Source organism: Schistocerca serialis, chromosome 9 (genome assembly GCF_023864345.2).
Source record: "Schistocerca serialis cubense isolate TAMUIC-IGC-003099 chromosome 9, iqSchSeri2.2, whole genome shotgun sequence".
Classification (NCBI taxonomy): Eukaryota; Metazoa; Arthropoda; class Insecta; order Orthoptera; family Acrididae; genus Schistocerca; species Schistocerca serialis.
The window spans coordinates 11,177,750-11,191,148 of record NC_064646.1 but is presented as its reverse complement, the minus strand read 5'-3'; the positions used below and the strand labels follow the sequence as shown (position 1 = coordinate 11,191,148).

Sequence of the window (13,399 nt, the reverse complement as noted above, 5' to 3'; positions counted from 1 at the left end):
AGGCTAGCCTTCCCTCTAGCAACAAAAGTTGCAAGGAGCAGCATAAACGCCAGGCGGAGCAATGCCACTAGCAGTTCGAGAGCCCTGTAGCATAGCTCGCCAGCATTACCGAGAGAGGTGGCGCAGTGTTTAGGATTCGGGAGAACGACGGTTCAAACCCGCTTCTGGCCATCCTGATTTCGGTTTTCCGTGATTTCTCTAAATCACTTCAGGTAAATGCTAGGATGGTTCCTGTGAAAGGGCACGGCCAGTTTCCCTCCTCATCCTTCCCTAATCCGATGGAACCGATGACCTTGCTGTCTGGCATCCTCCTCCCCCCCCCCCCCCACTCACACACACTAATCAAACAACCTACTACATTACAGTAGCTATATTACACGACAGCTATAACACAGAACACATAGTGCGCGGTTTATATCTCTGTTCAACCAGGATACATGCCCCGGTCCGTGACTTAAGGTGCGTTTCCACTTCCATCGAGTTCAGCAACTCCATCGCAGTGTGCATGCCTTGGATGATAGACCCGTTCGCCGATTCTAACGTCAAATCAGCCCATCAACAACGCAAGAGATCGCCACAGAGCAGCATCTATGACGGAATGGGGTCAGTGTATTCACCGATTTGGACTTCGACTCTAAATGGAACACCAGCACAGCGTAGGGGATTTGTACAGTGATCACATGAAAGTCGATTATTTGTGTTACTGAATAATTCAGTGTTGTGGACAAACAAAGTTGCAGTTATCGCAGAAATTGTAATATGTATTTGCATATGTGGCTTATACTGTTTGTTCGGAGTATCACACCTGCTAGCACAGACATATCAGGAGCACCTTGTAGACTGTTGTCAAAGCACAGAGGTCACAGTAGCCATACGATTGCTGGGAAATGAAGTTACAAAAGCATGCAAATGACATGACATATATTATATTTAAAGTGTAATTTTGTAGACGAGTTGTCAGGTTAGGTCGAGTAACGTCTGAGTAGTGTAGAGGGCTTTCAAATGTGACATGTATCACGTTTTGTATACGGGGCATTCAAAAATAAACGAGCTGGAGGCATAATTACATAAACCAGTACCTGTATGTTGAAGTATTGACGCTGGCTGTTGAGACACTTGTCCCACTGTGATATAAGGCGCTGAACGGCTGTCTCATAAAACTCCCGGGGCTGCGATGTTAACCAGTTTCGCCCATACAGCTGGACGTCGCCGACCACACGAGTGCAGGAAAGGTTATGCTGACGTTCTTGTTTGACCAAGATGGCCCCCTTCTGATTCATTTCCTGTAGCACGGGATAACAGCGAATGCCCAGCGTTATTCGCAAACCTTGATCACCCTTCGCCAAGCGATCAAATCAAAACGAGCTGGCAATCTCACACATGGGGTCATTCTGCCCCACGACAATGGAAAGCCTCATACGGCCAACACAGTCGCGGCACTCCTGCAGAAATTCAAATGGGATGTTTTCAGCCACCCTCCATACATTCCTGACCTCTGTCACTGTGATTACGCCATTTTTGGTCCCCTCAAAAAGGCTCTGAGGGGCAAACAATTCACCTCGGACGACGACGTCCAGCTGTACGTGCGGAACTGGCTAACATCGCAGCCCCGGGAATTTTATGACACAGCCATTCACCGCCTTGTGTCACTGTGGGGCAAGTGTTTCAACAGCCAAGGTCAATACTTCTAAGATACAGGTACTGGTTTCTGTAATTATGCCTCTGGCTCGTTTCTTATTAACATCCCATATACATGCAGTGAATAGCAGTTTCCCGTGAAAAAACGTATTTTGAATTATACGCAGTATCAGGTCCACATTAACTCTTATAACCGGAACCTAGCCGTATTATACGTCGGTCTCTGTGGATTTTGTTTCACTCACCCGTTTCTTACTTGACAGTGTGAGGATATAAGGTCACCTCTATGAACTGGAAGCCGCGACTTGGGTATGAGGTGGTGACCCACAGCGGGTATGCCAAATGAAGTATGTCTTATGTGGACATGACCTCACCTCTATTAACTGGAAGCCGTGGTTGTGATTTGAGGTGATATCCCACTTTGGGTGCCCCACGTGAAACTTGTCTTATGTGGGTATGAGCTCATCTCTATTAACTGGAAGCCGTGGTTGTGGGCGTGAGGTGGCAGGTATCCCAGAAGGAACACGTCTTATGCGGCTATGAGCTCACTTCTATTAACTGCAAGCCGTGGCTGGGGTCTGAGGTGGTGTCTCACAGTGTATACCCCAGGTGAAACATGTCTTATGTAGGTACGAGCTCATCTCTATGAACTGGAAGCCGTGGTGGCGGGCGTGAAGTGGCAGATACCCCAGATGGTCTCTTACGTGGGTGTGAGTTCACTTCTGTTCACTGGAAGCTGTGTTTGGGATGTGGCGTAGTGTCCCACAATGAATACCCTGCTTGAAACTTGTCTTATGTGGGTATCAGCTCATCTCTATTAACTGGAAGCCGTGGTTGTGGGCGTGAGGGGGCAGGTATCGCAGAAGGAACATGTCTTATGTGGCTATCAGCTCACTTCGATTAACTGGAAGCCGTGGTTGGGGTCTGAGGTAGTGTCTCACAGTGCATACCCCAGGTGAAACAAGTTTTATGTAGGTACGAGCTCATCTCTATGAACTGGAAGCCGTGGTACCGGGAGTGAAGTGGCAGATACCCCAGATGGAACATCTCTTATGTGGGTATAAGTTCACTTCTGTTCACTGGAAGCTGTGTTTAGGATGTGGGGTAGTATCCCACAGTGGGTACCCCGCTTGAAACTTGTCTTATGTGGGTATGAGATCATCTCTATTAACTGGAAGCCGTTGTTGCGGGCGTGAGGTGGCAGGTACCCCAGATGGAACATCTCTTATGTGGGTATGAGTTCACTTCTGTTCACTGGAAGCTATGATTGGGATCTGAGGTAGTGTGCCACAATGAGTACCCCAGGTGAAACATGTCTTATATAGGTACGGGCTCATCTCTATGAACTAGTAACCGTGGTAATGGGCGTGAAGTGGCAGATACCCCAGATGGAGCATATCTTATGTGGGTATGAGTTCACTTCTGTTAACTGGAAGCTGTGTTTGGGATGTGGGGTAGTGTCCCACAGTGGGTACCCCACTTGAAACTTGTCTTATGTAGATACGAGCTCATTTCTATGAACGGGAAGCCATGGTACCGGGTGTGAAGTGGCAGATACCCCAGAAGGAACATTTCTTATGTGGGTATGAGTTCACCTCTGTTCACTGGAAGCTGTGTTTGGGATCTGGGGTAGTGTCCCACAGTGGGTAACCCAGGTGAAACATGTCTTATGTGGGTATGATCTCACCTCTATGAACTGGAAGCCGTGGTTGGGGTCTGAGGTGGTGTCCCTCAGCGGGTAGCCCAGGTAGGCGGCCGCCTCCAGGAACGCCCTGGAGAGCGGCGTGTGGTAGGGCGCCTCCCCCACCGTCAGCGGGCCGCCCGTCGAGTGGTAGGGGCTGGCCGCCAGCACGGGGTTGCGCTGGTCCTCAGACTGCGACACACACAAAAAAACATGGCTGATGCGAGTATAATTCACCTCTACTAAGTTCAGCTTCGGATATACTGCCACAAATACTTGATCAACACGAAACTACAGTCCGATGAAGATACAATTCTATATACATTGGTGTGTATATAAATAAGTCCGGTTAACAATGATGTATGATGCCTGGAACTGGAAGGAGAGTACATTAGTGATGTCACCATGTGGTCTAGCAGTGTGGAAAATGGGTGTCTTATGACTGGTGATGGACGTGGACTGAATAGGAGTGGTACAAGCATATCGCTCTTTGGCCAAAAAAGGTTTAAAAACACATAAAATCGAAACAATATAGTTAAACGGCGAAACATTCACTTATTTATTAAATAAATGATTTTCATTTATTACTTCTTTCTTTTACTGGTGCGATGTCCCTCGCTGACACAGAGTCGGCATTGTTAGGAACGGATTTGGCAAGGTCAGTGGAAAGGGGTGGCCGGATGCCCTTTCTGCCGCCGCCCCGTACCCCCCGGGACGGAATCAGTGTACCCCTGCTGTCTGCGTGAAGTGTAATTCATGGAATAGTGCGAGGGTGTGCAGATGTCTGCGAGTCGTGTAACTGAGGCGGAACGCGGGGATCGGCGCGGTATTCACCTAGCGGGATGTGGAAAACCGCCTAAAAACAGCATCCAGGCTGGCCGGCACACCGACCGTCGACGGTAATCCGTCGGGCGGATTCGAACCGGGGCCGGTGCGCCTACCCGAGTCCAGGAAGCAGCGCATTAGCGCTCTCGGCTAACCTGGCGGGTCAAATGATTTTCATTTATGGCATTAAGTAAAATTAAATTGTATTCTTTCTTCGTTTTTAATTGAGAACAGAAACAAAAAGTAAACTTCAAAAAATTATGCTTACACGTGATGATCTTAAAATGAACATTATTTATTCACCAAAATTCGATGGATCTGCAGTGGGATGAAAATTTAAAGGAACGGAACATTTAGCTTCTTTGTAGAGTGTAGGTTTAACCCACTGACTTACTAATATTTTCCTCCATAGTCGACCCTATATTTACTATTTAAATTTACTAAAATTAGCATATTTAGTGTTACGTACTTTTCTCAACATAAGGTATTTCTTTATAGGAATTCCTTGTAAATCTACCCTTACTGTTTATTGAAGTGATGAGGAGTAAAGATAGTACTGCTTTTGAAGTTTTTGTTAATGTGGTATTCCCGAACAAGAGAGGCATGTGCAACGCCACTAGACATTTCTCATATTCATAGCGTGCATCAGTTTTCTTCTTCCCTGCATTACACAATACACAATTTCTGGAGGGTGTTTTCTTGAGGGGACTGGTGGAGATAAACCTAACAAAACATGAAAACGAATGCTTATAATTCGCAAAATATCGAAAGAAATAAACCGTAAGACACGTGCGCCTTTTCCTCATAAAATAACGCGACATAACCAGTCTGTATCGATGTTGCTGCACTTGCGGTTGCTCGATTACTGACGCCGTCTTACCAGAAACGTCACTTATATAGCTGCCAGTCATCAGACCGCAACTTCCGGCAGCCAGTAGCGAGCCGAGTCCCTTATCAACTTCACAAGGTCAAATAAGGAAAGGACAGGTGCTTTATTTCAGTTTCTGTAGTAATGTGTCACATCACCAACAACTTTAATCTTGGCACAGTTCAGTGCATCTTTAACCCATAAGGACACAGACTCCAATTAATTTACTTTACGACTATTCCTCGTCCTAAGAACCAATGGCATTGTAGACATATAATAAGAAGTACCACGATCTCTGTTATACGCTTCACATATCTGGAATGTACGGTAAGCAATAACTTCTCGGCTGTTAAAAATCTCCAGCCCCGAAACATTCTCCACTTTACCACCACGTACTAGAGCCTGTAAGGTGCCTCTTACGTGAGGAAGACATTTTTACCAGTTTTAATAAATTATTGTCTCTCATTAATGTATTCACGTCAGTTAGGAAGTGCTGTAGTCCGTAGCCGACCATGGGTCGGAGACCATTTCCCACGCTGGCTGGCTAGATGACGAAGCGACCATGTCGCGCGTAGTGGGGCGGGACTCGGCGCTGGACCGTAGCAACTAGCGTCAGCCTGGGAAATATACATGACGGGAAGTACCGCCGTCTTGGCGGCAAAGTCATCGAGTTTGTTTATTTATATTTAATAATTAAAGTCATTTGTGACAACATGAATACTAGGAGGAGCCTCTGGATGTTTAAAACTATTTATCATAATTTTGCCTCGTTAAAATTCACACCCGTTCATTAACAAATGCATATCTATCGGAAATCCACGAACTGTGACGAAACTAGTAAGAGATACGGACTGCTCGCCAAGGTCGGCAGTCAGCGTTAAGAGCTCTTCCTGTCTTGTTCGGTCGTAGCCATGCTCTCGGTTACGAGTAGTTTGTGACATGAGTGTTTCATTTTTGATCTAATAGGAATAAAAGTGATATTACGGCATTCTCAATGTTAATTTCGAGTAAATAGATACCCGAAAGTTGATCGACAGCAATTTCAGATCATTAGCTTCCACAGACAGAGACATCCAATGCGCCATTGAAGAATCTGCACGGGGCGACATTTACGAGAGCTGCACCGCGCACAGGTAGGAGGAAATCCGACGACACGACCCACCGAGGCGGATCAAGGAAGGTCCGACTTACACTCGCAGATTCCGGGTGGAAATGCTGACCAGTCATACTGTACGTGACATATACCACCCTCTACGGACTCGCTTCTAAGCTGAGTAATAACAATATCAGTTTAGAAGCGAGGAGATCTTGCAAGCCGCAGTATTCCAACCAACCATGTGCACTAGCAGGGCTGGAGACTTTTAACAGCAGAGAAGTTATTGCTTACCGTACATTTCAGATGTGTGAAGCGTATAACAGAGATCGTGGTACTTCTTATTATATGTCTACAATGCCATTGGATCTTAGGACGAGGAATCGTCGTAAAGTAAATTAATCAGTCTGTGTCCTTATGGGTTAAAGGTGCTCTAAACTGTGCCAAGATTAAAGTTGTTGGTGATGTGACACATTACTATAGAAACTGAAACTGAAATAAAGCACCTGTCCTTTCCTTATTTGATTTTGAGAAAATAAAAAATAATAATAAATATTACCCGACAGCAAAAATGAAACGTATTGGGTCATGGTAAATGACCCATCCCAAGTCATCCAGATCCTGATTCAACAACAGACACTGACGCCTCAGAGGGGGGAACCATGCCAATAGGGGGAACTGTGCTCCCATCTTTGATTATATTTATATAAAAATTCATTTGTTGCCAGTTGCTACGATATGTATCTTCGGTATGCTAGTATACTATGTGCAGCGTTCTCCTAAAATAAAGAGGCATAACTAGTCTGTTACACCACTAAACAGATCCATTTCTCAGCATTTCTAAGAGATTTGACACGTCATACCATCTACTGTCTGAGAAAAAGAAACAGTAAGTAGAAGCCATAGCTGTCGCGGCCGTCTCACGGCCGCCAATGTGATAACCGACTTGTACCTACGGCCGGCTGTGAGCCAGCTATATAAGCCAGCAGGTTAAGCAGAGCGATCCCACGAGTTGTGACAGTGGAGAGGAAGGATTGGTGTTGGCACAGACAGTGGGGTACTTAAAGGGAGTGGCAAACTGGAGTCTGTAAGGCCATAAAATAAAGAGGAAGGGATAGAGAATAATGGGGAGAGAAGGGTGAAAGAAGGAACGCTGATGTGGCGCGAGACAGGGAGCGAAGAGAATTCATATGATATGTAGAAATGGAGACGGTTTTCATTGGGAGAGGAGTCGATTGATCAGTCGGACAGGATGTGGAATGTGTGTGTGTGCGTGGGATAGGGGGGGGGGAGGGTTCTACACCTACATCTACAGGGTGACACACGGGAGACGGACGGTTTTAAATGAAATAATACTCAGCCAACTTTAAAAGAAATGCATGTTTACTTAAACAAAATCAAAGCTCATTATTTGCCATTTTAGTTAACAAAGTTATTTGTGAAAAATAATGTTGTCAACGTGATGTCCATCATTTCGAATGCAGGACTCAAGTCTCTTCTCAAAATCCTCCATCACACGGACTAAAATCTCTGCAGGGATGGCAGCAATTTCTTGAATGATTGCATTCTTCAACTGGTCCAATTTCGTGGTTTGTGGTTATAGACACAGTTCTTAAGGTAGCCCCACAGAAAAAAAATCACATACTGACGAGTTGGGAGACCTGGAACGCCAAGGAACGTTGCCAAAACGTGAGATAATCTGGCCAGGAAACATGTGTCTTAGAACTGTCATTGAAGTGCTTGCGGTGTGCGATGTTGCCCCATGCTGCTGGAACCAAATGCGTTTCAAAGGGATTCGTCGTCTTCTTAGTTCTGATTTCAAGAATGTTTCAAGCATACGAATGTAAGAAACCGAATTAACAGTAACTGTGGCCCTGTTCTCTTCAAAAAATAAGGTCTAATAATGCCAACAGAGCCAAGAGCACACCAGACTGTTACTTTTCCTGAGTGTAGAGGACGCTAGTGGATAAGGTGTGGATGCTCTGGAGCCCAGTAACGCAGGTTTTGCTTATTCACGGTCCCGTTTAAATGAAAATGAGCTTCATCGTTCATCAATAAAATTTCATTTTCATTCGATCCGAAAATCACTTGCATTCTGTAAGCGACTGCAAAATCAGTTTCCTTAAGTTGTTGGATAATGAGCATTTTGTAGGGATGGAATTTTAATTCTTTATGCAAAATTCGTCTAACCGATTCACAATTGATTCGTAACTTACTAGCGTGACGTCTAGCTGACCGTCCTGGGCTTCTGACTGCCGCTTTCCTTACCCTCTCAACATTTTCTGGTATCGTTACTCTGCGTCTCGGGCCAGGATGCTTCTTATCCATTATGTTTCCAGTTGATCTGAAGTTTTCTACCCATCTGAGGATTGTGTTACGGCTCGTAACAGCTCCATGTCGACCGACATTAAACCGCGCACGAAACAATCGCTGCGTAGCAATAATAGACTCACCACTTTTCACGAAACTGTCATAGACAAACACTCGACGCTGCAAGTCCCACTGCTCCATAGTGACTGAGTAAATGAAATGGCGTCTTGTGTGGATCAGAACTATCCCCACCACGACCGCCTCCCACTACCGGGCCCTCAGTGCTACGCAGTTCAAAACCGTCCGTCTCCCGTGCGTCACCCTGTACATCTACATCCATACACCGCAAGCCACGTGACGGTGTGCGGCGGAGGGTACCTTGAGTACTTCTATCGGTTCCGCCTTCTATTCCAGTCTCATATTGTTCGTGGAAAGAAAGATTCTCGGTATGCCTCTGTGTGGGCTCTAATCTCTCTGATTTTATCCTCATGGTCTCTTCGCGAGATATACGTATGAGGGAGCAATATAATGCTTGACTCCTCGGTGAAGTTATGTTCTCGAAATTTCGACAAAAGCCCGTACCGAGCTACTGAGCGTCTCTCTTGCAGAGTCTTCCACTGGAGTTTATCTACCATCTCCATAACGCTTTCGCGATTACTAAATGATCCTGTAACGAAGCGCGCTGCTCTCCGTTGTATCTTCTCTATCTCTTCTATCAACCCTACCTGGTACGGATCCCACACTGGTGAGCAGTGTTCAAGCAGTGAGCGAACAAGTGTACTGTAACCTACTTCCTTTGTTAACGGACTGCATTTCCGTAGGATTCTTCCAGTGATTCTCAGTCTGGCATCTGCTTTACCGACGATTAATTTTATATGGTCATTCCATTTTAAATCACTCCTAATGCCTACTCCCAGATAATTTATGGAATTAGCTGCTTCCCGTTGCTGACCTTCTATATTGTAGCTGAATGATAAAGGATCTTTCTTTCTATGTATTTGCAGCACATTACACTTGTCTACATTGAGATTCAGTTGCCATCCCCTGCACCATGCGTCAATTCGTTGCAGATCCTTCCGCATTTCAGTACAATTTTCCATTGTTACAACCTCTCGATATACTACAGCATCTACCGCTAAAAGCCTCAGTGAACTTCCGATGTCATCCACAATGTCATTTATATATACTGTGAATAGCAACGGTCCTACGACACTCCCCTGCGGCACACCTAAAATCACTCTTACTTCAGAAAATTTCTCTCCATTGAGAATGACATGCTGCGTTCTGTTATCTGAAATGGAGGGAGGGGTTGGTTTAGGTGCGACAGTGTATCAGGATTTGATATTAGTGGGTAAATAATAATGACTGTTGGAGTCTGTTTTTGGGGGTTAGTGTAAGACATAGGGAAATGACAAACTGCCTATTGGCTTCTGTCTCGGATTCTTCGGCCGACGTTCATCTAATGATTTTTCTGACGTTTCGCCAACACGAGTGGCTGGCATTGTCAAAACTTCACCCTCCATTGCCTGTGGTGAACTGGAGCCGAGCTCGCGGCCGCAGACTACATGTACCCGGCGCGTTAACGTCCGAGGGCTTCTCCGCGATCATTTCCGGTGCGGTTCTCCTCTTGCTACCTGCGACGGTCGTTTGCTGCAGTACGGGAAGCCAGGATCCGTTTACCATAAGGCTTTCCTCTGTCTTGTTCAAACTGTTCGCGTGTTTTTGTATTTCTACAGCTTCTCTGAACAAGCGCGTGTGATAGTGCTTCTCTACAGCCAGAACTTCCGTGTCGGCGAATTTTATTACGTGGTCGGTCTCATTCAGAGCGTGCTCTGCCGCGGTCGATTTCTCCACCTGTCCCAACCTGCAATGTCGCTTATGCTCTTTGATCCTGGTGTTAATTGATCGTCCAGTCATTCCGACATAAACTTTTCCGCATGTGCATGGTATACGGTATATTCCCGATATTGCAAGCGGGTCTCTTTTCTCCTCCGCCGATCTAAGACACTCTTTGACCCTCCTTGTAGGTTTGAAAATCGTCTTTACGCCATGTTTGCGCAATAGGCAGTTTGTCAACAAGTGGCCACGAAAGCCTTAACAAATTTGTGCATAGGAAAATACACTCCTGGAAATGGAAAAAAAAACACATTGACACCGGTGTGTCAGACCCACCATACTTGCTCCGGACACTGCAAGAGGGCTGTACAAGCACTGATCACACGCACGGCACAGCGGACACACCAGGGACCGCGGTGTTGGCCGTCGAATGGCGCTAGCTGCGCAGCATTTGTGCACCGCCGCCGTCAGTGTCAGCCAGTTTGCCGTGGCATACGGAGCTCCATCGCAGTCTTTAACACTGGTAGCATGCCGCGACAGCATGGACGCGAACCGTATGTGCAGTTGACGGACTTTGAGCGAGGGCGTATAGTGGGCATGCGGGAGACCGGGTGGACGTACCGCCGAATTGCTCAACACGTGGGGCGTGAGGTCTCCACAGTACATCGATGTTGTCGCCAGTGGTCGGCGGAAGGTGCACGTGCCCGTCGACCTGGGACCGGACCGCAGCGACGCACGGATGCACGCCAAGACCGTAGGATCCTACGCAGTGCCGTAGGGGACCGCACCGCCACTTCCCAGCAAATTAGGGACACTGTTGCTCCTGGGGTATCGGCGAGGACCATTCGCAACCGTTTCCATGAAGCTGGGCTACGGTCCCGCACACCGTTAGGCCGTCTTCCGCTCACGCCCCAACATCGTGCAGCCCGCCTCCAGTGGTGTCGCGACAGGCGTGAATGGAGGGACGAATGGAGACGTGTCGTCTTCAGCGATGAGAGTCGCTTCTGCCTTGGTGCCAATGATGGTCGTATGCGTGTTTGGCGCCGTGCAGGTGAGCGCCACAATCTGGACTGCATACGACCGAGGCACACAGGGCCAACACCTGGCATCATGGTGTGGGGAGCGATCTCCTACACTGGCCGTACACCACTGGTGATCGTCGAGGGGACACTGAATAGTGCACGGTACATCCAAACCGTCATCGAACCCATCGTTCTACCATTCCTAGACCGGCAAGGGAACTTGCTGTTCCAACAGGACAGTGCACGTCCGCATGTATCCCGTGCCACCCAACGTGCTCTAGAAGGTGTAAGTCAACTACCCTGGCCAGCAAGATCTCCGGATCTGTCCCCCATTGAGCATGTTTGGGACTGGATGAAGCGTCGTCTCACGCGGTCTGCACGTCCAGCACGAACGCTGGTCCAACTGAGGCGCCAGGTGGAAATGGCATGGCAAGCCGTTCCACAGGACTACATCCAGCATCTCTACGATCGTCTCCATGGGAGAATAGCAGCCTGCATTGCTGCGAAAGGTGGATATACACTGTACTAGTGCCGACATTGTGCATGCTCTGTTGCCTGTGTCTATGTGCCTGTGGTTCTGTCAGTGTGATCATGTGATGTATCTGACCCCAGGAATGTGTCAATAAAGTTTCCCCTTCCTGGGACAATGAATTCACGGTGTTCTTATTTCAATTTCCAGGAGTGTATTCAATATTTGTAAGGAGGGGCGATACAGGATTGGATCCATGTGGGGCTGGTAGTCATAGTGAGGTTTTATTCAGGCACGGTGCCGTGTAAGTCTTCAAGGTCATTCACTAAAATTCATCAAGAAAGTACGGTAACTGAAATGAAAAGTGTTCCCGTAACAGGTGCCAATTTGAACCACGTTACGCAGCGACGCGACAATCAGTTGGGTGTTTACCTTCTTGAAGTAGTGCAGCACCTGGCCGTAGCCCCAGCCCGGGTTGCCGAGCGCCTCCCAGAGGTCGTAGTCCCTGCGCGAGCCACGCGTGTAGAGCATGTAGTTGATGACGGAGGTGCCGCCCAGCACCTTGCCCCGGGGCCAGATGCAGCGCTGGTCCCGCAGCCCCAGGCACGCGCCCGGCGACCGCTCCGTGCGGTAGCCCCAGTTCCACGCCGTCGGGATCGTGTAAGACACCAGCATCGGCACCTGCACCAACCATCCAACCAACCACCACATCACTCTCCCATCTCACTACACCGGCACACAGGATCAAATGGTTCAAATGGCTCTGAGCACTATGGGACTTGACATCTGAGGTCATCAGTCCCCTAGAACTTAGAACTACTTAAACCTGACTAACCTAAGGACGTCACACACATCCATGCCCGAGGCAGGATCCGTAGTGGTCACGCGGTTCCAGACTGTAGCGCCTAGCATCCACTGAGTGTTCCAGGTCACGTCTACCTACTTGGTGTCTCAGTGCTGTGCACGCTGTAGAGGATCCTCAACTCAGAAGACACATCTTAAAACCGCCAAAAGCTGTTTGTAACAAATATGACCGAAAAAACCGCGCACATACCCGTGGTTTGGTGGCGGGAGGGGGGGGGGTCTTGTTGCTCGGTTCCTATTTGAGCTATGAATGTGGTGTAAAAAGTTTTGGTATAGCCCGGAACAGTGGCCGTTCACATAGATCATTCGAACATCTGTCTTACTGTAGATATGTTACGGTTTATTAAGCAAGCTTTGAACGACGAACCGAAGCTGGTGCCAAGGGAGACAGGGCGTGTCGATTAATTCCTTCTGCAAAAGGTGTTCATTGGGCCGAAATTAATACTCAGCTAATGGCACCATCTTTATTTGCCCCGTTCGGATTTTACGCGCAAAAACAGTCACCCTCGTTCGGATTGTACATTAAAAATTCAGTTAAGATCAGTTTAAAAGGAGCCTGAAAGGCTTACTAGTGGCCAACTCCTTCTACTCCATTGACGAATTTTTTAATAGAAACAAATGATGTATTGTATATACTCATACTATTAGTATTGTTATTTCAGCTTAAAAAAATGACATGTTCCACATCCACGAGGATCTCCTCAGCACGGATCTATGGAACGAAAAACTAATCTAATCTAACCTAATCTAACGTGCAAAAGCAGTGACCATGAAATAAATCTGGACTGGAGCG

The 13,399-nt window shown here is 47.3% G+C and overlaps 1 protein-coding gene across 1 annotated transcript in view; it reads right to left on the bottom strand.

Moving 5' to 3' along the window:
- LOC126418926 (glucose dehydrogenase [FAD, quinone]-like) overlaps nucleotides 1-13,399 on the bottom strand; it is a 669,636-nt gene that overhangs the window by 290,100 nt on the left and 366,137 nt on the right. The window contains exons 3-4 of the mRNA XM_050085953.1: nucleotides 12,175-12,423; nucleotides 3,326-3,511 (exon numbers count right to left, since the gene is read on the bottom strand). Of these exons, the coding sequence (XP_049941910.1) occupies nucleotides 3,326-3,511; nucleotides 12,175-12,423 (435 nt within the window). The remainder of the gene's footprint in view (nucleotides 1-3,325; nucleotides 3,512-12,174; nucleotides 12,424-13,399) is intronic.